The sequence below is a fragment of the Bos mutus genome, chromosome 18 (genome assembly GCF_027580195.1).
Source record: "Bos mutus isolate GX-2022 chromosome 18, NWIPB_WYAK_1.1, whole genome shotgun sequence".
In the NCBI taxonomy this organism is placed as follows: Eukaryota; Metazoa; Chordata; class Mammalia; order Artiodactyla; family Bovidae; genus Bos; species Bos mutus.
The window spans coordinates 19,202,659-19,228,908 of record NC_091634.1 but is presented as its reverse complement, the minus strand read 5'-3'; the positions used below and the strand labels follow the sequence as shown (position 1 = coordinate 19,228,908).

The 26,250-nt window shown below is 45.1% G+C and overlaps 3 protein-coding genes across 6 annotated transcripts in view; 1 reads left to right on the top strand and 2 right to left on the bottom strand.

Moving 5' to 3' along the window:
• Window positions 1–11,195, bottom strand: part of CEP89 (centrosomal protein 89) — an 86,510-nt gene extending 75,315 nt beyond the window's left edge. For 2 of the 3 annotated variants that reach the window (XM_070388005.1, XM_005897763.3), the window contains exons 1-2: window positions 11,022–11,195; window positions 7,721–7,827 (exon numbers count right to left, since the gene is read on the bottom strand). In XM_070388005.1, coding sequence (XP_070244106.1) covers window positions 7,721–7,827; window positions 11,022–11,060 — 146 coding nt within the window. In that variant the 5' untranslated portion in view covers window positions 11,061–11,195. Of the gene's footprint in view, window positions 1–7,711; window positions 7,828–11,021 lie in introns of those variants that run through there. The other variant, XM_070388006.1, reaches the window with a different exon arrangement.
• Window positions 11,196–11,357: 162 nt separating this feature from the next.
• On the top strand, window positions 11,358–16,099 carry FAAP24 (FA core complex associated protein 24). The gene is made up of 5 exons (XM_005897758.3): window positions 11,358–11,441; window positions 11,740–11,858; window positions 11,979–12,118; window positions 12,269–12,421; window positions 14,371–16,099. The coding sequence occupies exons 2-5, from the start codon at window positions 11,753–11,755 to the stop codon at window positions 14,617–14,619; spliced, it is 648 nt and encodes a 215-aa protein (XP_005897820.1). The 5' UTR covers window positions 11,358–11,441; window positions 11,740–11,752; the 3' UTR covers window positions 14,620–16,099.
• A 934-nt stretch (window positions 16,100–17,033) lies between these two features.
• Window positions 17,034–26,250, bottom strand: part of RHPN2 (rhophilin Rho GTPase binding protein 2) — a 70,785-nt gene continuing 61,568 nt past the window's right edge. For both annotated transcript variants that reach the window (XM_005897760.2, XM_070388003.1), the window contains 4 exons: window positions 23,736–23,812; window positions 23,305–23,451; window positions 22,481–22,636; window positions 17,034–18,362 (listed from right to left, as the gene is read on the bottom strand). In XM_005897760.2, the coding sequence (XP_005897822.1) occupies window positions 18,102–18,362; window positions 22,481–22,636; window positions 23,305–23,451; window positions 23,736–23,812 (641 nt within the window). In that variant the 3' untranslated portion in view covers window positions 17,034–18,101. The remainder of the gene's footprint in view (window positions 18,363–22,480; window positions 22,637–23,304; window positions 23,452–23,735; window positions 23,813–26,250) is intronic.

Sequence of the window (26,250 nt, the reverse complement as noted above, 5' to 3'; positions counted from 1 at the left end):
GTTCAGAGCATATCCACTGACTACATGCCTGCAGTCAGCCGGCTGTGTGCCATCACTTCATTCCCACAACAACTGCATGAATAGATAATTTGTCATCTCCATTTTCAACAGACATTAAATGACTTCTCTAAGCTTTCCCAGTTAATGGAAGATGAAACCAGGTCTGTGATCCAAGCAGTCTATATTCAGGTAGTGTTCCTATTAGAATGAAAGATCGGAATGGAAAAAAAAAGAGAAATAAAAAGATATAAAAGAAAGGAAAAGGAATTTGACAGTCTTGCAAATTATTCAAAACTATAACACAGGAAAGTGTGAAAGTGTTAGTCACTCAGTCGTATCTGACTCTTTGCAACCCCATGCAGACTATAGCCTGCCAGGCAGGCTCCTCTGCCCGTGCAATTCTCCATGCAAGAATACTGGAGTGGGCAGCCATTCCTTTCTCCAGGGGATCTTTCCAACCCAGGGATCAAATCTGAATCTCCTGCATTGCAGGAAGATTCTTTACCATCTGAGCCACCAGGGAAGCCCTATAATATAGGAAAGACAGAATAATAGGTTTACCCTCCCACGTGAAAAATCAAAATAAACAATTAATTATCCCAGCTTACTGCCTGAGAGAATGTCTAGGTTACAGCACAGAGAGAAGGAAATGAGATGGAGCTGGACAGACTCTCTTGAGTTGTGGGAATGGAGTGGAGAGTCAGGGAACAACAGGGCAGATAGAATCTGCAGGACAGAGTTCCAGAGAGGAGAGAGCTGAACTGAGAGAACTCCATAAACCCGCAAGAGGCCCCACTGAGAGCTCAGCAAAATGCTCCTTGGTGCGTGAATGCAAGGACACTGCCCAGGGCCAGGGGAGACCCATCCAGGAGGATGGGAGGAACAGCGCCTGATGCTTACACACAGCTGAGGACAGCGCCTGTTCCCACCAGACAGATGGGAAAACACTGCAATTCATGGGACACCGGGTACAGCACTTCAAAAGCAGAGGAGAATGAACAGCCCGAGACTGAACACTGCTCTGACCCTGCCTAACAAGGCAGAAAAGCAAGACCCAAAAGATCAGTTCCAAGTAATTCCATTGTATCCCAGAACAAAATTCAAGTAGACTTACAGGAATACAAAAATATCCAGCACTCAGCAAGGTGAAACTCACAACAGTGTCTAGCATGCAATCAAAGATAACCAGACATGCAGACAGAAAAACATGACCTAAAATGAAGAGAATAATCGATCAAAACCCATCCAGAACTGAACTCACATTAGAAGCAGCAGAGACAGACATTAAGACAGTTTTTATAATTGTGTTTCATATGTTCAAAAAGCTAAGCAGGGACATGGAATATTATTAAATAGACCTGAACTTCAGGAGATGGAAATTACACCAGATGGGGTTAACAGTTAGGTTACATATTGCATAAAAATGAGTGAAACCTGAAGGTAAAACAATAGAAAATAACCAAAAAGAAACATAGGGAGGGAAAAAAGAAAATAGTAAGATGTGAGATTAAAAAAGGGATTGTTTCATGTTTTAAGTCACTACGTTTTAGGAATTCCCTAGCAATTCAGTGGTTAGGACTCCTCACAATCACTGCTAAGGACCTGGGTTCAATCCCTATTCAGGGAACTAAGATCCCACAAGCTGCTCGGCGTGGCAGGAAAAAAAAAAAAAAAGCTGCCAAGTTTTGGTGTAGTTAGTTACCTGCCCAATAAATAACTTCCATCAAATGGTGCTAGAACAGCTGGCCACCCACATGCAAAAAAGACTTCCCTGGCGGTCCAGGGGTTAAGAATCCATCTTCCAATGCAGGGGATGAAGGTTCAATCCCTGGTTGGGGAACTAAGATTCCACATGCCCCCAGGCATCTAAGCCCTTGAACTGCAACTACTAGCCCACGTGCTCTGGAGCTGACTCCTGCATGTGCCACAGCTAGAGAAGCCTGCACGCTGCAACAAAAAATGATCCTGTCTGCTGAAACGAAGACCCAGTGCAGCCAAAAATAAATAAGTAAATAAAAACATTCTTTAAAATAAATAAACACAATGGAATTATATTTTTTAAAAAAGTGAACTTGAATCCATACCTTGCACACCATATGCAAAAATTAACTCAAAATGCATCATAGACCTAAATGTAAAGGCTAAAAGTATAAAACCTCTAGAAGAAGCTATAGGAAAAAATGCTTTATGACCTTGGGTAGGCAAATATTTCTTAGATATGGTACTGAAATCTTGATCTATAAAAGAAAGAGTTGACAAGTTGAACTTCATAAACATGAAGAATTTCTGCTCTCTGCAAAACTGTTAAGAAAATGAAAAGACGAGCCACAGATGAGAAGAAAATATTTGCAAATCACGTATTTGATAAAGAACCTATTTTATATTCAGTAACAGTCAATCCTAAAGGAAATCAATCCTGAATATTCATTGGAAGGACTGATGCTGAAGCTGAAGCGCCAATAGTTTGGCCACCTGATAAGAAGAGATGACTCACTGGAAAAGACCCTAATGCTGGCAAAGATTGAGGGCAGGAGGAGAAGGGGACGAAAGAGGATGAGATGCTTGGATGGCATCACTGACTCGATGGACATGAGTTTGAGCAAGCTCTGGGAGTTGGTGATGGACAGGGAAGCCTGGCGTGCTGTAGTCCATGGGGTCACAAAGAATTGGACACGACTGAACAACCGAATGGAACTGAATAGGAAAACAATTCAATTTTTTCAAGTGGGCAAAAGATGTTAACAGATACTTTACCAAGAAAGTTATACAAGGGCAAATGAGCACATCAAAAGATGCTCAACACCATTAGTTAGTAGAGAAATACAAAACAGAAACATAAGGATACCACCACACACCTATTAGAGTGTCCAAAAGTCAAAAGATTGGCCAAGATAATCCCTTCAACCTGGACCTGGCAAAACGGCTCCCACAAAGAGAGATGGCGAGAAGAAGAGGCCAGTCTGCCATCAACGAGGTGGCGACCAGAGAGTAACCCACCAGCATTCACAAGCACATCCAGGAAACCAGCTTCAAGAAAGGTGGCCTGGGAACTGTTGAAGAGATCCAGGAATTTTCCAGGAAGTTGACAGGAACTATACAGATGTGCACATCGACTCCAGGCTCAACAGAACTGTCTGGGCCAAAGGGATAAGGAATGTCCTATACTTTATCAGTGCGGTTGTCCAGAAGGCGTAATGAAGATAAAGATTCACCAAACAAGCTCTGGACATTGTTACCTATGCATCTGTCACCGCCTGCAAAAACCTACGAACAGGGGACTTTCCTGGTGGTCCAGTAGTTAAGAATCCACCTTGCAACGCAGGGGACACAGGTTCTATCCTTGGTCAGGTCATGAAGACCCCACACGCCACAGGGCAACTAAGCCCACGTGCCGAGTGCCACAACTACAGAGTCCGTGCACCACAACGAAAGATCCCATACGATGCAATGAAGACCCTGTGCAGCCAAATAAATAAATGTTTTTTTAAAAGATTATAAAAAATCTCTATACAGTCAACATGAACGAGAACTAATACCTAATCGTCAAATCCTTACCAACACCAGACCAAACCAAGTGTTGGTAAGGATATAAAGAAATGGAAACACACTGTGCTGGTAGGACTATACATAGAATAATAATTAGGGAAACAGTTTGGCAGTTTCTTAATAGGTTAAATATATCCTGACTACGCTAAATCTTTTGGCTGTGTGAATCACACCAAACTGTGGAAAATTCTTCAAGAGATGAGAATATCAGACCTTACCTATCTCCTAAGAAACCTGTGTGCAGGTTGAGAAGGAACAGCTAGAACTGGACATGGGACAACCGACCGGTTCCAAATTGGGAAAGGAGTACGTCAAGGCTGGATATTGCCATCCTGATTATTTAACTTTTATGCAGAGTACATCATGTGAAATGCCAGGCTGGACGAATCACAAGTTGGAATCAAGATTGCTGACAGAAATACCAACAACCTCAGATATGCAGCTGATACCACTTTAACGGCAGAAAGTGAAGAGGAACTAAAGAGCCTCCTGATGAGTGTGAAAGATGAAAGTGAAAAAGCTGGCTTGAAAGTCAACATTCAAAAAACAAAGATCATGGCATCCAGTCCCATCACTTATCACTTCATGGCAAATAGAAGGGGGAAAAGCGGAAATAGTGGCAGATTTTATTTTCTGGGCTCTAAAATCACTGCAGATGGTGACTGCAGCCATGAAATTAAAAGACACTGTCTCCTTGGAAGGAAAGTTATGACCAACCTAGTCAGCCTATTAAAAAGCAGAGACATCACTTTGCTGACAAAGGTCCATATAGTCAAAGCTATGGTCTTTCCAGTAGTCATGTACGGATGTGACAGTTGGATCATAAAGAAGGCTGAGTGGCAAAGAAGGGATATTTTTGAATTGTGCTGTTGGAGAAGACTCAATAGGCCCTTGGACTGCAAGGAGATCAAACCAGTCAATCCTAAAAGAAATCAACCCTGAATATTCACTGGAAGGACTGATGCTGAAGCTAAAGCTCCAATAGTTTGACCACCTGATATGAAGAGCTGACTCACTGGAAAAGACCCTGTTGGGAAAGAAGAAAGGCCAAAGTAGAAGGGGGCGGCAGAGGATGAGATGGTTAGACAGCATTACTGACTCAGTGGACATGAATTTGAGAAAATTCCAAGAAATAGTGGAGGGCAGAGGAGCCTGGGGTGCTACAGTCAATGGGGTTGTAAAGAGTCAGACACAACTTAGCGACTGAACAACAACTATATGATTCGGTCATTCCACTCCTAGATACTTTCACAAGAGAAATGAAGCACAGGGCCAAAGACTTATTCACAAATATTCATAGCAGCTTTATTTCTAGTAGAGAATCAGCCCACCAGTTGCTGAATAGACAGGTGAATGGACAGACAATTGCATATTCACATAATGGAATGCCATTCAGCAATTAAAAGGATGCATTACTGATTTTCACAACAGTATGGATGAATCTCAAAATAATTATGCCGAGTGTGAGAAATCAGCATAATTGTTTTGTGTAATTCCGATTCTATAAAATACTAGAAAATGTAGACTAATCTATGGAGACAGAAAGCAGGTGGATAGCTGCCTGGGAGGGTGGGGCTGACATGTGGGAAGTGAGAGAGCGGGAGGGAGGAATTACAGAGGGGCACAAGGAAACTGGAGGGGAAGACAGGTACAGTAATTATCTTGATAGTGACGGCGATGGTCTCACGGGTATAAACACACATCAAAACTTATCAAAGTATTCCTTTTAAATACCTAAGATTATACGTCCATTATACCATAAAATTGCTTTAAAAAAAGATAAAAGACTGTCTAAAGCAGAAATAAGAAGAACAATATGCTTTGGGATTTATAACATACAGAATAAAATGTGTAACAACAGCAGCAAAGGATGGGAAGGAGGAAATCCTAAATTCTATTGAAAAGCAGACATTACTTTGCCAACAAAGGTCCGTCTAGTCAAGGCTAGGGTTTTTCCAGTGGTCATGTATGGATGTGAGAGTTGGACTGTGAAGAAAGCTGAATGCTGAAGACTTGATGCTTTTGAACTGTGGTGTTGGAGAAGACTCTTGAGAGTCCCTTAAACTGCAAGGAGATCCAACCAGCCCATTCTGAAGGAGATCAGCCCTGGGATTTCTTTGGAAGGAATGATGCTAAAGCTGCAACTCCAGTACTTTGGCCACCTCATGCGAAGAGTTGACTCATTGGAAAAGACCCTGATGCTGGGAGGGATTGGGGGCAGGAGGAGAAGGGGACGACAGAGGCTGGATGGCATCACTGACTTGATGGACGTGAGTCTGAGTTAACTCTGGGAATTGGTGATGAACAGGGAGGCCTGGCGTGCCGCGATTCATGGGGTCGCAAAGAGTCGGACACGACTGAGAGACTGAACTGAACTGACACTGTTATGCTAGGTGCAAACTGGAATCATGCCAGTGGGATAACATTAATTTGAATGTTAGTTTTCAGGAAAAAAATTATCTAGAAATAGCCCAAATTTATCAAAACCATGTTGATTATTTGGGACTTATAAAAAATTACAATTCAGAAATATATTTTTGGAAAACATAGGAGACAATAGAGATTTTCTAATGAGTCTACAGCACACTGGCCACAATACAGCTGCTACATAAACATTTAAGTTCTTTTTTTTGCTTTCATTTGGCTGTGCCACGTCTTAGTTACAAAATGTAGGATCCAGTTCTCTGACTAGGGATTGAACCTGGGCCCCCTGCATTGGGAGCACAGAGTCTTAGACACTGGACCACCAGGGAAGTCTCCAGAAACATTTAGGTTCTACGGACACAACTTAAGGGTTGTTCACACAAAAAGTTAAGAGCCAGACAAACCTACAAACCATCGCAGCAATGCCACCACCCACTAACCACGAGGCTCTAGATCAGTGACTAACACCTGAATCAAAACAGCCGCCAACAGGACCTCTCTCCCAGGTTTGTTGAGAGGATGATATGAAACAAGGCTTCTTAAGCACTAACCAGAATGCTTGGCACAAAATAAACACTAATAAATGGCTATTCTTGTTATCAAGATTGCACTGAAGAAAAAAACAAACACTAAAAATACTTCGCTTCCCAGGTAGTACTAGTGGTAAAGAACCCGCCTGCCAATACAAGAGACATAAGAGATGAGGGTTGATCCCCGTGTCGGGAGTATCTCCGGGAAAAGGGCATGGCAACCCACTCCAGGATTCTTGCCTGGAAAATCCCTGGACAGAGGAGCCTGGCGAGCTATAGTCCATGGGGTTGCAAAAGAGTCGGACATGACTGATGCGATTTAGCACAAAAATACTTTGAAGTGTTTATTATCAGGGAGTGAGGGGGAGTGAAGTCGCTCAGTCGTGTCCGACTCTTTGCGACCCCATGGACTGTAGCCTACCAGGTTCCACCATCCATGGGATTTTCCAGGCAAAAATACTGGAGTGGGTTGCCATTTCCTTCTCCAGGAGATCTTCCTGACCAAGGGATTGAACCCAGGTCTCCCACATGGTAGGCATTGTAGGCAGATGCTTTACCGTCTGAGCCACCAGGAGGCATACAATATTTCCAGTTTCAAAGAACACTAAAAAGGTACTACCCTTAAAGCCACACATCCACGTATTTTATGAATAAATAATCATCTAAAATTCTTCTGTGTCCAAAATCTTAAGAGAACACAGGAAGGGGCCTTAAGTACAAAAGAAAGTCCATTCTCTGGTGTGACAGGAGCACCAGAAGAAGGGGAATCCCAGGCTTTGGCAAGTGAACTTGCTTCTCCTTTCTTCCTGCAAAGCAGTTCTTTTGAAAGGCAGACTTGAGTTTAAGAAGAAAATTATGTACATAGTTTAAATACTTTTTAACATACTCTCCACCTAAATGTTTGGGCTTTAGTGTTTTCTATTTTGAAAATTTGCTTTGGAGGAGGAAATGGCAACCCACTCCAGTATTTTTGCCTGGAGAATCCCATGGACAAAGAAGTCTGGCGGGAAATGTGAGAACTCCACAAACCTGATGGTCCACAGACCATGAGCCCATGGACAAACCATATGAAGCGCTTCATTATGGAACCAGGAGAGCATTTCAAAGGGCATGATCCTAATCATTCTACTTTTGATTTTCTTACCCGTTTAACAGCTCCAGGACCCAGCACTTGGTGGCTGAGCTTAGGGGCAACCTCAGTGCCTGCTCACCTGACTCACCTTGGTCTCTCTGGAGAGGGGTTGGGGCTGCGCGGAGGGGGTGTGCGGGGCACAGCAGGCTTCGGTGCGATGCTGGCTGCAGGGAGAAGGCCATGGATGATGTGTTTCTGTGCAAATGAAACCCAGCAGAGGTCAGGGGGATCATCTCTAGGTCTGAGAGGGGACACCTGCCCTGGTCACCTAGGGATCTAGTCCCATCAGAAGGCCCAATCCTCCCCCTGCCATCTTCCATCCCTGTCTAGCCAGGCAAGCGTGCCCACCTAGGGAGATGCCCACTGTGGGGCCCTCTCGTCCTTCCTTCCTCAGAACAGCTTCTCCGACGATGACCCAGAGTCACCCTCCAGCACCCCACGTGGCTCCCAGCACTGCCCCCTGCTGACCCTACTCACTTGCTGTCCGCCCCCTCCCCTCCCCTCCTGCAGAATTGAAGCTTCCTGAGACAACCTGCTTGTCTTTATCAACCCTGGAACTCTGGTACTTAGCATTCTGCCTAACACCTGGTAAGGACTTAATAAGGATTTTAGGTCGTTTATCTTGAAGATGCAAGTAACAAACACTGGTTCCTACACACAATGAAAGTCAGACAACCCGGCTTCAGGCAGGGCTGTCTGTGAGTATAGCCCAATCTTCATTTTCCGTGCACCAGACATTCTTATGAACCTACTAAAGGCAAAATGTCATCACAGCATTGAAGAAACCTGGTCCTCATCTTTAAGGAGGGAGAGTCCAGAGGAAAAACACCCAGCTGTTTATAATACGACACAGAATGATGGAAAGCGCCACGGGAGAGGTAAAGACAACATGCTGAGGTGACCCAGGGAGAGAAGGGCTCTCTCAGGTCTGGGGCCAGCAAGGGGACCACTGACGTCCTGTTGGAGAAAATCTCGGGGCATTTAGACGGGGTCTTCGAGATGCCCACTGCTTTCACATTTAGGAAATAGGGTAGAAAGACATTCCAGGAGGATGGAGCAATGTGAACAAAGGGATGAAGCAAGACATTAGTGACAGTGTGGTGAAAATAAATACTCCGGTTCACTGGAGCACACAGGCATCTGAGATGAGCAGCTAGAACAGCTGGCTGGGGGCACAGTGAGGACTGTTTCCATTTAAGAGTTTGGATACCAGACTAAGGAAATCTTGTGACTTAGAAGCATCCACTGAAACTGGCCCTGGGAAAGACTAGTCAGGCTGGGATGGGCACAAGGTACCAAGGAGTGGGAGGCACAACCAAGGGGAAGAGCCAGGGGTCTGAGCATCCTTCAGGAGTGAGGGGTGAGCAGGCCTTCCCACCCCCACACCCCCAGTTCCGTGCACGGCCAACCCCAAGAGCAGGTGCTGCAGAGCCGACGCTGCTGTGCCACCATTCTCCAGCATATACACTTGTCTGCCGCCTCTCCTACCCCTCACTGCCTGGCAGAGGCTCAAGGACAAAAAAAGCCTTTTCTTCACCTTTGAATCCCCAGGGGATAGCATCCAGTAGGTCCTCCAAGAAGGCCTTGTGAGTTCTGTTTATTTTTTTGATGGAGTGAATCTCCTATAGCAGGCTGAGTGTATCTCCCCTGTACCACGATAATCACTTCCTAACTATGGTTCTCCTGCCTCCAGTCTCTAAAACACAGGATGGTCCTATCTCAATCCAGCATGAAAACTCCCGTGGGCAGCCCCCTCTCTCGTTGACAGAGAAATGTCCTCTCGTGTCCCAGAAGGCTGCTGAGGCTGCTGTCGGCTGGTTCCCAGCAATGGCCGGCCCTCCTCATGGCTACTGTAAGGGTATCTCCATGCTGTGGCACTCAAAACTGCCTTCCCATTTCCACACAGCAGATGATTCATCCTTTGTCGGACTTCTGTATATGCTGTTTTCTCCACCTGGAATTCTCCTTCCTTATTCCTCCCAAGGCCCAGGTCAACTCTCCGGGCTGACTTTGCGGCCCCTTCCCTGGTACCCACTGCTAGAGCATTTTTTTGCCTTACCATTTTGTGCTGAATGACTTATGGGTTTGTCTACCTGTTAGCCAGCGTGGCCATAGGCTCTCAATCAATTGTGGAATATCTAGCACACACACACAGTAGGAATTCAGTAACACAATAAAAACATCAATAAACAGGCTGAGTTAGCAAAATTGCAATGGCAAAATATGCTTCAGCTATGCCTTCACTGCTTCTCAACATCCACCTGTCTAAAATGACTTCAGGGGATCTCCCTGGTGGTCCAGTGGTAAGGAGTCCTCCTTCCAATGGAGGGGAAGCAGTTTCAATCCCTGGTAGAGAACTAAGGTCCCACATGCCTCAGGGCAACTAGGCCCATGTGCCACAACCAGAGAATTCTTCACCCCTTGCAAGAAGACCCAGCACAGCCAAAAAAAAAGACTTCAGCAAGCCATACAGCTAAGAACAGGAAGCTGAGTTAGACATGTTTTAGGAATTCCAATTTGAAAGGGAGTTCAGAAGTACCCTTATCAAAATGCTTTCTTTGCATTTAAAGTACTGAGTTTATGAAGACCTGGATCTAAGCAGGTTTGGGGGTTCACCAGGCAAGTATGAAAAAGAAAAACAGGAGGAAGGCGACTTGGGTGGAAAGTAGTGGCTATGATGATGACCCACGGAATGAGAAATCAGGCCTGGGAAAGACAGCAATGAGTACACTGGTAGGATAAATAGACTGGGGGTGGGGGTGGGGGCAAGAACCATCGGTGTCAGGCTCACTAGCAGCAAGAGGGATCAACGAATGAGCCCGGGAGAGTGTGCCGGCAGTGAAAGAATTGCCATGGGAAGTTTTGGAGGGAAGCATTCCAGGCAGAAGAAAAAGTAAAGGCTGAAGGAAAAGCAAGATGGAAACAGCTGGAGCGTCCATGTGTGTGACTTGAGGGCATTAGGCACGAATCAGAATTGCATTTTAAAAGAATCCCTTTGGGTGCGTTGTGAAGAATGGACAGAGGGAAAGGGAGCTGCTGCAGCAGTCCAAGTAGATGCTGGAGGACGGGGTAGGCAGAGTGTAGTTGGTACGTGGCGGAGGGAGGAATCCAGAATGACATCCCAGCTGGAACTAAACAGGAGTGTGTCGGCAGGAGTGAACTCCCCGACACCCGAGCGAAAGTTACAGGGGAGACAGGGCGAGTCCTATCAACTGAGGCCGCCACTAGAACAGAAAATTAATGTTCTAAACAGTAAACAGCTGGGCTTCTCGAAAGGAAAACCACTTCCTGTTGGGCCGCTATCTTGCCTCCATCCCAAATCCCAAACCCTCCGCACTTTACTCCCGGCCCCACGGGCCAGAACGCAGGCTGGGTGCAGATATACTTACATACTTCCTCTTGTGGCCTCTCCGAAACCCCAGGAGCATCCTTGCTGTGGTTGATGGCCAGACCCTTACTGGACCGCACAGAAGATCGGAGGTGAAGACCGCTCCCTAAAGCCTGCCGACGCCTCGAGTTGGCCTAGCCAGACGCCTTTTCTCGGCTACCGACTTCGCAACAACTACGTCTGCCATTGGCTCCGCTTTTGCTCCGACCAATCAGAGAGGAGGTTACTTCACGTCCGTCGCTCTTGGCAACCAGTGGGTACCACTCAAATCCTCACCAGGGCGCTGTCCATTCTCTTATTGGTCAGGTCAGATGTCGATCTCTGAGGCCCTAGCCTATCCGGGGCCGGGAGAGGCGGGGGGCGGGCAAGATGAGAGAGTAGCGAGGCGTTCAGGAGGCAACCCAGATGTGTCGCTCAGCAGGTAATGTTGCGGGAGACCCAGACCTGGTGCCGTGGTGGCTAGCTCGCTCCCCGCCCTGGACTGGACTAAGGAGCCATGGCGCGGACCGAGCCAGGGTTTCAGGGGCAAGACAGGTGACGGAAATAAAGGGCGCTTCTTCCAGGACGGGAATCTCCTGGTTCTTAAACCTTCGCCTGTAATCCAGCCTTTTAAAGAACACCCTGCAGTCGGGCTCCTGCCAAAGGGGCCCGGGCTTCGAGTGAAACGGGCTGTGTGCTGGAGAATCTGCTTAAGTGCCGTCTTGCATTCCCCTCATTAGATCAAGGCCGCCGATGGAAAGCAACCCCCCTGATGGCACTGGCCCCATGCATGTACCATTTGGGCACATTGTGGCCAATGAGAAATGGCGCGGTTCGCAGCTGGCACAGGGAATGCAAGGTCAGTGGGCTCCCTCTGAACAAGCCCTCTCTCACCTCACCCTACTTTTTAAAAAGTTCCATCTATTGCCGTGTTTTCATCTAATGAACACGGAACTTATTTTCTTGTCTGTGTTTTAAGGGAAAATTAAACTCGTTTTTGAGGATGGCCTGACACCGGTAGATTTTTACTTATCTAGCAAATCCTGCATTCTTTATATCACCGAAGCTGAGTTGGTGGCAGGAAATGGCTACAGAAAGAGACTTGTTCGGGTTAGAAATGTAAGTACTGAGTTAAACAAATGGACTTCTTCCCCTCCCTTGAAATAATCTGTATAAAAGCATTGGCCATTACACCCTTGGATAGCTACTTTATCTTGAATGGAATTTTGTTACAGAATATTTCCTGTTTCCTTTTTTTTTTTTTTGAAGTCCAATAAACTTCAAGGGATTGTGGTAGTTGAAAAAACGCAGATGAGTGAACAGTATTTTCCAGCTGTACAGAAGTTTACTGTTCTGGATCTTGGGATGGTGTTGCTTCCAGTAGCCAGCCAGATGGAAGCATCCTGCCTCATTATTCAGTTGGTAAGTACCCATTCCTACTCCTCCACAGTAGCCTTGGTTTAGGACTTCCGAGTGATCTTCCTGGATCCTTTTCTGGCACCTGCCCTTATTATCTGTATAATCCATGAAGCCAGTCTTTATCCATCTCTGGATTGGTTTCTAAAATCTTTTTGATGAATTTAAGTTCAGAAGCTCCCTCGGCAGCTAGCTGAGCTTGCTGCCCTGTCTAGGCAAGCATATAACAAGGTGAACAAGTTGGAGACCTGATTTTAACCTCTCAGGCTATGATGACTCCTTCGTGCACTATTCTGCATTTAAGCTGGTGACATTGTCAGTTAGTGGCTACTTAGCCTCCTCCCTGCGTATCTTCTGTTAAGCATCAGAAATTCTGTCTGCAAGTTCATGTGTTCTTTTTAACCTAGTGGTTTTCCATTGTCCTCATTGATTATTCAGCATGGTTGTACATTAGAATTTCCTGGGGAACTTTTTTAAAAATTTTATTGGAATATAGTTGATTTACAGTGTTGTGTTTCAGGTATACAGCAGAGTGATTCAGTTACACATACATTCATTCTTTTTGAGATATTTTTTTCTCATATAGATTATCATAGAATATTGAGTAGAGTTCCCATGCTGCTGCTGCTGCTGCTGCTGCTAAGTCGCTTCAGTTGTGTCCGACTCTGTGCGACCCCATAGACGGCAGCCCACCAGGCTCCCCCGTCCCTGGGATTCTCCAGGCAAGAACACTGGAGTGGGTTGCCATTTCCTTCTCCAGTGCATGAAAGTGAAAAGTGAAAGTGAAGTCGCTCAGTCGTGTCCGACTCTTAGCGATCCCGTGGACTGCAGCCTACCAGGCTCCTCTGTCCATGGGATTTTCCAGGCAAGAGTACTGGAGTGGGGTGCCATTGCTATACAGCAATTCCTTGTTGGTTATACATACACTATATAGTGGTGTGTGTATGTTAATCTTAAGATCCTGTTTTATCCCTCCTCCCACCCCTCCCCCGTTTCCCCTTTGGTAACCATAACTTTGTTTTTAATATCTGTAAGTCTGTTTCTGTTTTGCAAATAAGTTCCTTTGTATCATTTATTTAAAAAATTAGATTCCATACGGAAGTGATATCATATGAGATTAGAATTTCCTGGGGAACTTTTAAAAAAAAGTGATACATGAGCCTTGCTTCAGACCAATTAAGAATCCGAACATGGGGTCAGGCTTATGCATCAATTTTTGTTGTGCTGTTTCTAAACCTCTCCCTCTGATGTGCAGCTGGGGTTGAGAACCACATTGGAAATGCAGTCAGCCCTGTATAGTTCACAAACCCTTCTCCAGACACTGATCTTTTCTCTTGCTTCACTCTTCCTGACTCACTTTGATTTAACGCTGTTACTATGTGCCTTCCTGTATCTACCACTAACTGAAGACTGGGTTTCTCCGTTGATAGGCAAGCTTCTTCCAAGCCCTGTATCAGGCAGGTGGAGCCATCATGTAATCCTATACTACTGAAATGTTTCTTAGTGGGCCATAGGATCGTGTTTGAATTCTTTAGGGTAGGTTTTCATTAGTTTTATCCTAAGCATTCTAAAAATTCAAGTTTTTGTAGATTAATTTTTACCTCTCACTCCTTTGTGTAGTCATGTTCATCTTTTAATAATTTTACTGATGCCTGAAAAATTATATTCATGATATATATGAGAACATTTATAGTGGTAAATCAAGCTGAACTACGTGGAAAAGCTAAAACTGCTGCTGCTGCTGCTAAGTCGCTTCAGTCGTGTCCGACTCTGTGCGACCCCACAGACGGCAGCCCACCAGGCTCCGCCATCCCTGGGATTCTCCAGGCAAGAACACTGGAGTGGGTTGCCATTTCCTTCTCCAAAAGCTAAAACTAAACTTCCGCAAAACAAAATGTTAAGAAAACCACAGGTCCTCTAGAGGGCGCTCATGTGCTTCTTTCATTTCCGTTCAGGTTCAAGAGCAAACCAGAGAGCCCAGTAAAAACCCTTTTCTCAGGAAGAAACGGGCTCTGGTGTCTGAGCCGGCGCTGCTCCGAAGTGTGCAGCAGATCCCAGGAGTCGGGAAAGTGAAAGCCCCCCTCCTGCTTCAGAAGTTTCCAAGTATCCAGCAACTAAGCAACGCGTCTCTCCGAGAACTGGAGGCGGTAGTAGGACCAGCAGCAGCCCAGCGCATTCATGCATTCTTCAGCCAGCCCAGGTGAGGGCTCCTCTCATGGGCTTCTCATCTCGGGACTGCAGGATCTTGTTTTCTTTTCACACGAAGAAAAGAGTTCCTTGGAGAAGGAAATGGCAACCCACTCCAGTACCCTTGCTTGGGAAATCCCATGGGGAGTCTAGTGTTCAACAGTCCATGGAGTACAACAGGGCGGGACACGGCTTAGCGACTAACAGCAGCAAATGGCAGTTCCAGCCAATGTGTGAGAGCAAAGACTGGTAAGGAATCGGGGGTTGGGGCTGAAACCAACATCCTATTGTTTACAGATGTGAATGTCTATTTAGAAAAACCAAAATAAACTGCAAGCAAATATTTAAACTAAAAAAAGCGGAGTTCCTTTTACCATTAGGGAAAGGTGAGAAGAGGCCTGAATGGAGCCTGCCAGTGGTCATGGCCTGTTCTCTGGCCTTAGGCATGTACTTCGATTAGTGGGCCTGCGCCAGATGGCACTGCCCTCATCCTGCTAGCATGAAGTGGGCTGGTGGGCACTTTGCTAAGGGAACCTCAGATTCAGCAGAAAGGCAGCCTCGGAGGATTTTAATGTGTGACCTTGACCTTATCTATTATGGAAGGTGGAGGATATGACTGTTTAAAGGAAACAAACCTACAATGAAGCACTGTTACCATAAGCTCCTTGTTCCTGCTGGCAGAGCCACCGTTCTTCAGGTCTGGTCTTAGTGTACCTGTGCTGTGAGGGTAGCTGCCAGTGTCAACAAACAATTGTACTGCCTTTTTTTCCCTTTCTGTCTCCCTTCCTGGTAGTTGCACAGTTTGTTTATAATCACTGAGCACGTCTTCTGAACACAGAAGGCCTGGAGTCTGGAGTTCCCACCGTAAGATAAAAAGCCAGCGTGTGTGAGGGACGGAAGAATGTGTTTGTAAATGGATAGCCCAGCGACCAAAAGATGCACAGGGAAGTGGCAGGGCCAGCTGAGGAGAGCCTGGGGCTAGAGACCAAAATGTACAGTTGCTCATCTGAAGAATAAGTACACTGAACAACAACTACACACACACACACACACACACACACACACACATATGTTGGAATTTACTCGGCCATCACAAAGAATGATGTTGGGTCATTTGTAAAGATGTGGATGGACCTAGTCTTTCACGCAGAGTGAAGGAAGTCAAAAGAGAAAAACAAATATCATATATTAACACATGTATGGAATTCAAAATGTTACAGAAGAACCTATTCGCAGGGCAGGAATAGAGATACAAATGTAGACAATGGACAGGTAGACACAGAGAGGTGGGGATGGGATAAATTGGGAGATTGTGATTGACATATATGCATGTCATGTGTAAAGTAGATAGCTAGTGGGAATTGACTACAGCGAATGGAGCTCGACTTCATGCTATGTGGTGACCTGGATAGATTGCATGGGGTTGAGGGGAGGAGATCCAAGAGAGAGGGGATCTGTGTATACATATAGCTGATTTGCTTCATTGTACACAAGAAACCAACATAACGTAAAGCAATTACACTCCAATTTTTAAAAAAAGACCAAAAAAAATACAATTAAAGAGGCCATACCTTTTCGAGGACACTAAGACATCTTGAAAGCTCTCAAAGTCCTATTTTGTGAAATGTTAGTAATTTAAAAAAATATATATATATATTTATATATTTACTTGGTTGCCCTAAGTCTTAGTTGTGGCACACTAGATCTTTACCTGTGGCATGTGAACTCTTAAGTTGCCGCATGTGGAGCCTAGTTCCCTGACCAGGGGATGAACCTGGGCCCAGTGTATTGGGAGAGCAGAGTCTCAGCCACTGGACCACCAGGGAAGTCCCAGTAATTTTTTTTATTACTTTTTTTTGTTTGTTTACATACACACTGCTTATTTATTTATTATTTTTGGCTGCACTGGGACTTTGTTGTCGCACACAGGCTATCTCTAGTTGCAGAGAGCGGGGACTACTCTCTAGTTTTGGTGCTCAGGCTTCTCGTGGTGGTGGCTTCTCTTGTGGTGCACAGGCTCTGGGCGCACAGGCTTCAGTAGTTAGAGCACACGGGCTCAGTAGTTGTGATTTGATAGGCCCTAGGGCACTCAGGCTTCCAGAGTTGTGACACAGGGCTCATTAGTTGTGGCTCGAGGGCCCCAGAGTGTGCAGGCTTCAGGAGTTGTGGCTGCCTGGCTCCAGGGCACTTGGGCTTCAGGAGCTGGGGCACCCAGCCTAGAGCACGGGCTTAATAGTTGTGGTGCAGGGGCTTAGCTGCCTTGCGGCATGTGGAATCTTCCCGGACCAGGGATCAAACCCATGTCCCTTGCACTGGCAGGGAGAGTCCTATCCACTGCTCCACCAGGAAAGTCCAAACTTTTAAAAATCCAGTACAATAAAACTTCTGTGCATTAGGGTAAGAAAGTGAAATCAAAGTGGAAACCATTAACTGAAGCAAATGAATGTGTTTATTTAAATATTTATACAAAAATATCAGTAAGAACAGTGGATACACTTTCCCAAATATGGTTGCTTCCCTTTTGACATTACACACTAGAAAATATTTTAAGTTCATTTATTCTCAAAATGACATGGCAGTGCTAGATCTGTAGAAGATATATAACTTATACTATGTCAACAGTGAATCTTAGAATCACTGTGTCATCCAATGTATAGCAATATAAACCAATGCCATTTTACAAAGTCAAATAGAGCTCTAAACTTGAGTCATTTACATCTTGACCTTGTACAACGTTTTTAACCCTTCCTAAAGACTCTTAAAATATACAGTTATGTACTTTCTACTTTAAACAAAATGAGAAATGTTTTGAGTATCAAACAGTATATTATCTACCTTGTAGACGGCATCTTCATCTAACACGGCCACTGTGTTAGCGACTTTTAAGTGACATAAAATGGAAGAAAAACTGCTCCTAAAAGTTTTTTGTTTTTTTTAATCTAAAGTCATGACAAATTTGGCACTAGATTTTATCTGGAAATAGCATTCATATTATCTAGAAATAATAGTAAAATCTTGTTCTAGGTTAATGATTCCCCCTTAGGCAGCAGGTCTTTGGAACAATTTTTAATAACACTTAGTCTAGCATTATAGTCCCTCCCCCTGTCTGAGTTTGGGGTCATCTGAATTCCGAGTTAAGGAATTAATCTATGTATCACCCGAGCCTAAAAACTTACTAATAGGACCCATAAATCCTAACTGAACTCTGACAGTAAGTAACTAAGAGTCCTAATTATAGTCATTAAAAACAGCCATATTTCCACATTATTCTATTTACAATACTTTATGTAATAAATAACTTGCAGCAGTATGGTTAGACTCCTCTAATTAAGTTTGTCTTCCACAAGCTTCTAGAGGCTTCTTGTTACTTACACTCAAGGACATATCAGTTGTATGTTTATGCTCTGAGAAAATGGGATTTGAGAATATTGAGAAATCTTCCTCTATGGCACAAACACGAAGGCCCAGTCAGCACAAGAAGCGCTCTCGCTTCTTCACGTCAGTACAAAGAGCTGTCAGTGTTGAGAAGGCTGAACGGAGAGGAGAGCTTCTTCTTGACCGGAGGCATCGTGACACCAACCGACGGGAGGCATAGGGTGCTCGCCGACTTCTGTCTGTTCTTGTTGGTGCCCCAGCTCAGAAACGAGAGCTTTTTCGAGACTTTCTTGGTTTTATCAGTTTTATCGTCAACATCAATGCCTAAGCAGATCATGGAGTAAGTCTTCTGCATTCCCACAGAGTATGTGGCACATTTACTATGCTGTACACAGAAAAAGAAGAACAGTTAAATGGTTGTTTTATCTTCCAAATAATGAATTCTTTTTATTCTCAAAACCTGTCTTGATATGCTGTGATTATAGTGAAATGAATATTTTAGGCAGACATATTTTTCTGTTATAGGAAGTAATTTATATACATGATTTAAATTATGAAAAGAATGGTTAGATCCCATTTAACCATTTATAAAGTGTTGTTAAAATGGTTAGAAATCAAGATGTCAGAGAAATGACTGCCAAGTTTTGAGACTCACATTCTGCACTCATGGCATCCTCTTTAAGTGATATAATTCTGAGATTCAGTGACTAATGCTGATATAGGATTAGGTTCTTAAGAACAAGGACAATTCTTAAGGAATATACTCAATAGTAGTCATTTAAGCTAGGGACCACTACTCACTTTTAAAGGTTATTACATTTGAAAAAGTAATACACACTTATGGTCAATAATACGAAAATGCATCAGGGGAACAGCAGGCGTCCCTCCCGCCTTTCAGCCCTGTCCACTGAGGCAACCACTATCTGTTACATTTGTAGAAATAACATTCATATACAGGTATTGATCGGAGAAGGCAATGGCACCCCACTCCAGTACTCTTGGCTGGAAAATCCCATGGATAGAGGAGCCTGGTAGGCTGCAGTCCATGGGGTCGCTGAGGGTCGGACATGACTGAGCGACTTCACGTTCACTTTTCACTTTCATGCACTGGAGAAGGAAATGGCAACCCACTCCAGTGTTCTTGCCTGGAGAATCCCAGGGACGGGGGAGCCTGGTGGGCAGCCGTCTTCGGGGTCACACAGAGTCGGACACGACTGAAGTGACTTAGCAGCAGCAACAGGTATTGATATGTGTTAAGTATATAGCACCATTTGTCTTTCCTTAAGAACACACTATGTACACCTGCTTTCTTTTGCTTTTGCACCCTGCTTTCTTCACTTAATGTAGCCTGGATTTCAGCCCACACCAGTAGATATGGCGGCTCAGATGGTAAAGAATCCGCCTGCAATACAGGAGACTTGGGTTCAGTCCCTGGGTTGGGAAGATCCCCTGGAGCAGGGAAAGGCAACCCATGCCAGTAGTCTTGCCTGGAGAATCCCACGGACAGAGAAGCCTGGTGGGCTACGGTCCATGGGATTGCAAAGAATCAAACACAACTGAGTGACTAAGCACGTTCTCTTTAAAGACAACAGAATCCATGGTAACAAGGTTATGATTAAATTTTTCCAGTTTTTTAAACTGATGAAATAAACATAAAATTTACTATTTTAACCACTTGTTGCCTTAAGTACACTCACACTGCTATGCAGCCATCACCACCACCCACCTCCAGAACTTATCCATCTTCCCCAAGTGAACTCCATGCCCACTCAACACTACTGTTAACTTTTTTAGGATTGTGCAGGATTTAAGTGGGAAATGTGAAGGAATTTGTTTTCTAAAGACTTCCGTGTGAGGTATCACATGCTTCTAAGGTTTGCCTAATACTGAGATTACTTTGCTTACAGAATGTTTACTGACCATCTACCTTGTTCCAGGCACTGAAATCAGGCTGTATGTATAAGCAGACATACAATATATATCTGCAGCCGCTGGGCACATTGTTCATCAGTATAAATCCAGGAAAGAAGTTTGAATGATGCAGCAAGAAAGGCGGGGAATTCACGATAAAATGTCCTTCCTGAGTTCGGCACCTCCGGATGAAGACACCTCTCCCTATTCTATTAATATAAAACTGCCCATTAGACTTGCCTGGTGCTCCAGTTGTTACGACTTGGCACTTTCACTGTGGTGGCCTGGGTTCTTTGGGAACTAAGATCCCAAAAGCCACACAGTGTGGCAAAAACAAAAAAACGGGAAAGAAACCCACCCTGTACCCATCAGCAGCTTCTCCTCATTCCCTGGTGCCCCAGCCTCCTGGCAAGCACTAACCTACATTCTATTTCTGTGAATCTGCCTATTCTGAACATTTCTTAATGGAGTCACACCTTCATTCACTCTCTGACCCTCTCTAGTCTGAGTTCTGTTGCCATTTCCCCATGAAAAAGTGTCCTTTGGGGGACTTCCCTGGCGGTCCAGTGGTTAGGACTCTGCGCTTCCACTGCAGGAGTTATAGGTTTGATCCCTGGTCAGGGAACTAAGATCCCACATGCCATGCGGTGCGGCCCAAACTGGAAGTGTCCTGTTGCCCTGCTGCCAGGTACGACAAACACAGCTCTGCTCACCTCATTCTCCACCTCTTAGCTGTGTTCAACACAAACCACTACTCTCTCCGGCAGGATTTTCTTTTCTTGGTTTCAGAACCGCTTTTTATCCCACCTTCACACCTACTTTGCACTCCCTTCCGCTCCTCCTTGGGGATCTTAATTCCCCAACCAGGGATTGAACCTGCATCCCCTGCGCTGGAAGCACAGTCTTAACCACTGGACCACCAGGGAAGTCCCCCATTTGTACCCCTTCACATGGCTGGATCTTCCTGACCCCCAGATGCTTGTGGTGTCTCTTCGAGGTTTAGTCCTCAGCCCTCAACCCCTCAAGGGTAATTTCATTTAGTGTCTTACAGCTTGAAACATCATCTCTGTGCTGATGATCCTCAAATATTTACTTCTAGCTCTGACATTGTCCGTGAACTAAAGATGCGACTGCTCAGCTGCCTGCATCACCTTGATGTGTCTTGGGCGTCTCATGGCACGTGAAACACTCACAGCACAGCACTTGTGTTTTCTCTCCTCTGCCCCCTCACCCCTGGCCCCAGCTTCCCATCATAATGAAAAATGACGCAGTTGTTCAAGCCAAAAGTCAAGGAGCCCTCCCTTTGTCTACCATCTTTAATACACAACTCATCTGCAAATTTGTCAGCTCTGCCTCCCGGTTAAGTCACAGGCACATCCACCTCTCCCCACCTCCACTGCCACCCCCTAGTGTAAAGCCGCTAACATCACAAAGCTCGCTCTGCAGCCACGTGGCCAGCCTCCAGGCAGCACGACAGCTTTCTACAATAAACATCACAGCACATCATTCCGCATGTCATAAGGGGAAACTTCCTTCACTGCCTGTCTCCCACCTCACTTCTCACCACGCTGGCCCTTTGTCTCGATGCTCGAGCTGAAAGGCCTTTTAGTTCCTCTAGCAAGTGAAGCTCAGTCCTGCCAGCGGGTCTGGTATCTGCACCTGTTGGTGCCCCTGTCTCTATGCTCTTTTTTCTTGGGGTGGGAGGGTGGGCATTCTATGTTGCGTGGTATGTGGGATCTTAATTCCCCAACCAGGGACTGAACCCGCACCCCCTACACTGGAAGTGCGGAGTCTTAACCACTGGACACTAGGGAAGTCCCCATATGCTTGGCTTATGCCTCTTCACATGGCTGGTTCCTCCCGACACTCAAGCCTCAGTGCAGCCCCCGTCCAGGAGCCCCTCCCAGCCCCAATCATCCTAGCCCATTACACAAGTTATTTCCTTCACAGCACTGACCAAAATCACAACTACTTCTTTACGTATTTAGTGCCAGCTTTGTGGGGTAGGACCTTATCTTATTTCAGCTGGAGCTCCAACACCTGAGAAGGGCCTGGCACACAACTGATGCCCAGTCAATGGCTGCTGAATGAGTAAATGCGTACTGTTCTAAACAGAAGCATCCAACGTACAAAATTAAATGCAGCGAGTACAGAAAAGCGTGAATGCAACAGGTCCTCCTCCTTGGGGACACAAAAGAATAGAACCGTGCATGTGAACTTGCACGGGCTCAGACACGTCCCGAGATCGCACAGGAAAGTGCTAACGCTCCTGAGAAGAGCATCTTCCACACACCTTCTGTACCATTTGAATATGTATATTTTTTAACCATGAGTATGTATCACTTTTGCAATGGAAGAGAATTTAATCAGAAAGATCAATTGGTTCTTTAAGATTTAAAAAAAAAAAAAAGCTTTCTAGTGATTTCTCTGACCCAAGTTGAACACATTCTTGGTGATGACAAACTTACAGCTCAGTCATCTGTGGCATGTTACAAATGCAGGCAGGAGGCAGGGGTCCTGGTAAAAACCTCTGAGGCTGGACTCACCCTGACTTCACATCACTATTTACTGCCAGCAGGCATCAGCACTCACCATGGTCGATGTGGCATCCAGGAGGCTCACGACCTTCATCTCAATGTCATCCTGGCCAAAGCTCTTCAGCATCTTCATAACCTCACTCAGCGTCAGCCACTTACAATCCACGTCTTGAATGGAAACAATATAATCCCCTTCCTTGGTTCCTGCCGCCTAAAAAAAAAAATTATTTCAATACAGGTCAACGTTCTGTTCAGTGAAATCCCTGAAGTAGTTCCCAAGTTCATTAATAAAATAGTTATCTGCATAAGTTAACTTCAAGAAGGCAAAAATTGTGGTGGGTGTGGAGAGTGTAGGAGGGGGGCCCGAGACAGATGGATACATGAATACAAATAGCTGATACATTTTGTTGTACAGCAGGAACTAACACAACATTGTAAAGCAATTACACTCCAGTTTAAAAAAAAAAAGGCAAAAATTAATCTGTTTCTCTTTGGGCAAGAAGGGTATGAAAGGCCTTTCACATAAAACCAGGCCTTTTACTTAGAAGAGCCCTAAATCAAATCACCCTAGTGTATTTGTGTGGACAGCACACTTTACCCTGGTGGCTCAGATGGTAAAGAATCTGCCTGCAAAGCAGAAGACCCAGGTCCTATCCCTGGGTTGGGAAGATCTCCTGGTGAAAGGAATGGCTACCCACTCCAGTATTCTTGCCTGGAGAATCCCATGACGGGGAGCCTGGCGGGCTACAGTCCATCAGGTCACAAAGAGTCAGACACGACTGAGCAACTAACACTTAACTCTGTCTGTACTTTACCAGACTGACTGTCTGAAAGGGTGCCAGTGAGTTTTGCTTCCAATCTAGAAGGATCCATGCTTACCGCAGCAGAGCAGTACGGATCCAGGAAGTGGACTTGAACTGGGGAGTTTCCTCTCAGAGTGAACCCCAAGTCCCCTTCTTCTGCAGTGAAGTGAATACTTCGAGGAGCCGTCCATCTCTTGTTAGCCGAAAACACAGATAAAGGACCCTTGGGAACAGAGCATCATTAGGTTAGGATCGGAAGGCTGAGTCAGGCATTTGAAAGCTAGAGGAAATGATCATCCTCACAGATTTCATTCGGCCCTGCTCAAGAGACTCATGATACCATCTGCAATAATCTGCACTACAAAGTCATACAAGAACGTTCATTGCCATTTTCTCTAAAAGATCGATATATTTAAAACAAAATTATGTCATACAGCATCTCTACATACTTGCAACTTATAAAAAAGCCTTCCCCTCAAGTCATTATGAAATACATGTTCAACATACCAGCTTCTGGAAGAAGTCCGTTACTGTCACTTTAGAGAACTGTGGGACTATAATTTCAACTTCTCGCTCGGTTTTAGCTGGAAAAGAAGGTTAAAAGTAAAAGCATAAGTGATTCTGTAATTGAAAGTTATTTGTGAAAACTCAGGCCTAAGTCCACTTGGGTATCTACTCTGAGCTATACCCCACTCTGGGGCTGGGACAGATAGTGATATAAGACAAATTCCCTGCCTTCAAGGGAGCTTATTTGCATTCTAGTGCAACAGTGCCCAGCCTTTTTGGCTCTAGGGACCCATTTTGTGGAAGACAGTTTTTCCATGGATCAGGGGGCAGAGATGGTTTCAGGATGATTCAAAGTGCGTTACATTTATTGGGCACTTTATTTCTATTTTATGGCAATCTCAGGATACTCTGCCTTGACTTTAGGGTTAGGATCCATGCTCCTACAAGAATTTAATGTTGCGGCTGATCTGACAGGAGATGGAGCTCAGGCGGTAATGCAAGCGATGGGGAGCAGCTATAAACACAGCTCACCCCCTGCTCACCTCCTGCTGGGAGGCTTGTTTCCTAAGAGGCCATAGCCTGGTACTGGTCTGAGGCCCAGCGGCTAGGGACCCCTGTACTAGTGGACATCCTCTGATACTCATAAAATCCTACTGAGAAGTAACTTACATTTCAGGTGTGGCTCTTGGGGAAATACCATGCTTTCAACACTAAGTTTTGGTCAAGACGTGCTTCCTCTTTTCATTATTAACATGCAGTGTGAGGATTTCACAGTGAGAAGTGGGTTTGCCAAATCAGTGCATCGATAGCTAAATAGCTCCACCATCATATTCTTGGCACTGCAGCCATGAAATTAAAAGACGCTTGTTCCTTGGAAGAAAAGCTATGACACCCAGAGAGCATATTAACAAGCAGAGACATTACTTTGCTGACAAAGGTCCATACAGTCAAAGCTATGGTTTTTTCAGTAGTCATGTACACATGTGAGAGTTGGACCATAAGATTTGGATGTCTAAGCGCCATAGACTTGGACCAAGGCTGAGCACTGAAGAATTGATGGTTTTGTGATGCTAGAGAAGACTCTTGAGAGTCCCTTGGACTGCAAGGGGATCAAACCAGTCAATCCTAAAGGAAATCAATCCTGAATATTCATTAGAAGAACTGATGCTGAAGTTGAAGCTTCAACACTTTGGCCACCTGATGCAAAGAGATGACTCACTGGAAAAGACCCTGATGCTGGGAAAGATTGAGGGCAAGAGGAGAAGGGAGTGACAGAGGATGAGATGGTTGGATGACATCACTGACTCAATGGACATGAGTTTGAGCAAACTCAGGGAGACAGTGGAGAACAGGGAAGCCTGGCATGCTGAGTCCATGGGGTCACAAAGAGCCAAACACAACTTAGCAACTGAACAACAACAAGCCAACCCTTCCCACGAGGCTAGTCAGTGTTTATCAAAGGATCCCAGTGCAGGCTAAGAATACATGAAAAACAATATAAAAAAAAAGAAAATCTGGGGAAGAAGACTGGCAATGCCAAGAAGGCTGAACCTCTATTCACAGGATGACCCTGAGGTTTCTTACTGTTTCACACAGCACTGGGCTCATGCAGGCTGCTCATCTACTACAAGACTGGTGCTGCCATCCCCAGAAAACCTCACCAGGAGCTGTGCATCTCCCTCCTTCTATGGAGGTTGTCTCTACTTCGTAGCCACAGACCACACTGCATGGACAAGGCTGCCAAGGAAGTAGCCTGTGTCCATAAAGGAGAATTCTTGAGTGCATTCTTGTTTCCACCAACCATCTTGGTCATCTGGAGCAAAGACTTTGATCTCTCTAAGCCTGCATTGCCTCATCTTTAAGATAAGGGTGAGAACGAGTAAAATGAAATTCTATATACATCTGAGGCTTAATGTTGTTCCTCACTTCAGTTCAGTTCAGTCACTCAGTTGTGTCCGACTCTTTGCAATAAAGAGTGGACAGCAGCACGCCAGGCCTCCCTGTCTATCACCAACTCCCTAGCAGATCTCAAATCCTCAACAGACATTAGCCAACTTTACTACTGACAAACTCAGGATTCTAGCTTGAGGAGGGTTCTGTCTCTAGAAGCTGGTCCCTGAAAATGCGGCGGAACTTCAGAGACTGGGGACAGAGGTGTAGGGAGTGGGGTGGGAGAGGGCTTGGTCAAAGGAGGTTCCCTCAATTGGGCGACTTCACTCCCTTTCTTCTAACTCCTGGAAAGAGTCTAGTCATTTTAAACTGTAAGGTCACCTTTCCAGGCAACCGTCCACCTCCCAACTCCTGCCCTTCAAGGCAGAACTGACCACTACCTCCCCAAGGGCTACAGCAACTAACCAGTTTATTTACATATTTCTAAACTCAGGACAGTGCTCAACACCTTAGAGATGCTTAGAAAGTGCTGGTGGTACAAGATCTCATCTATATGTGGAATCAGAAACAAACTCATCAGCATCTATTTATGATTAAAAAGAAAAAAACCTCAACAAAGTGGGTA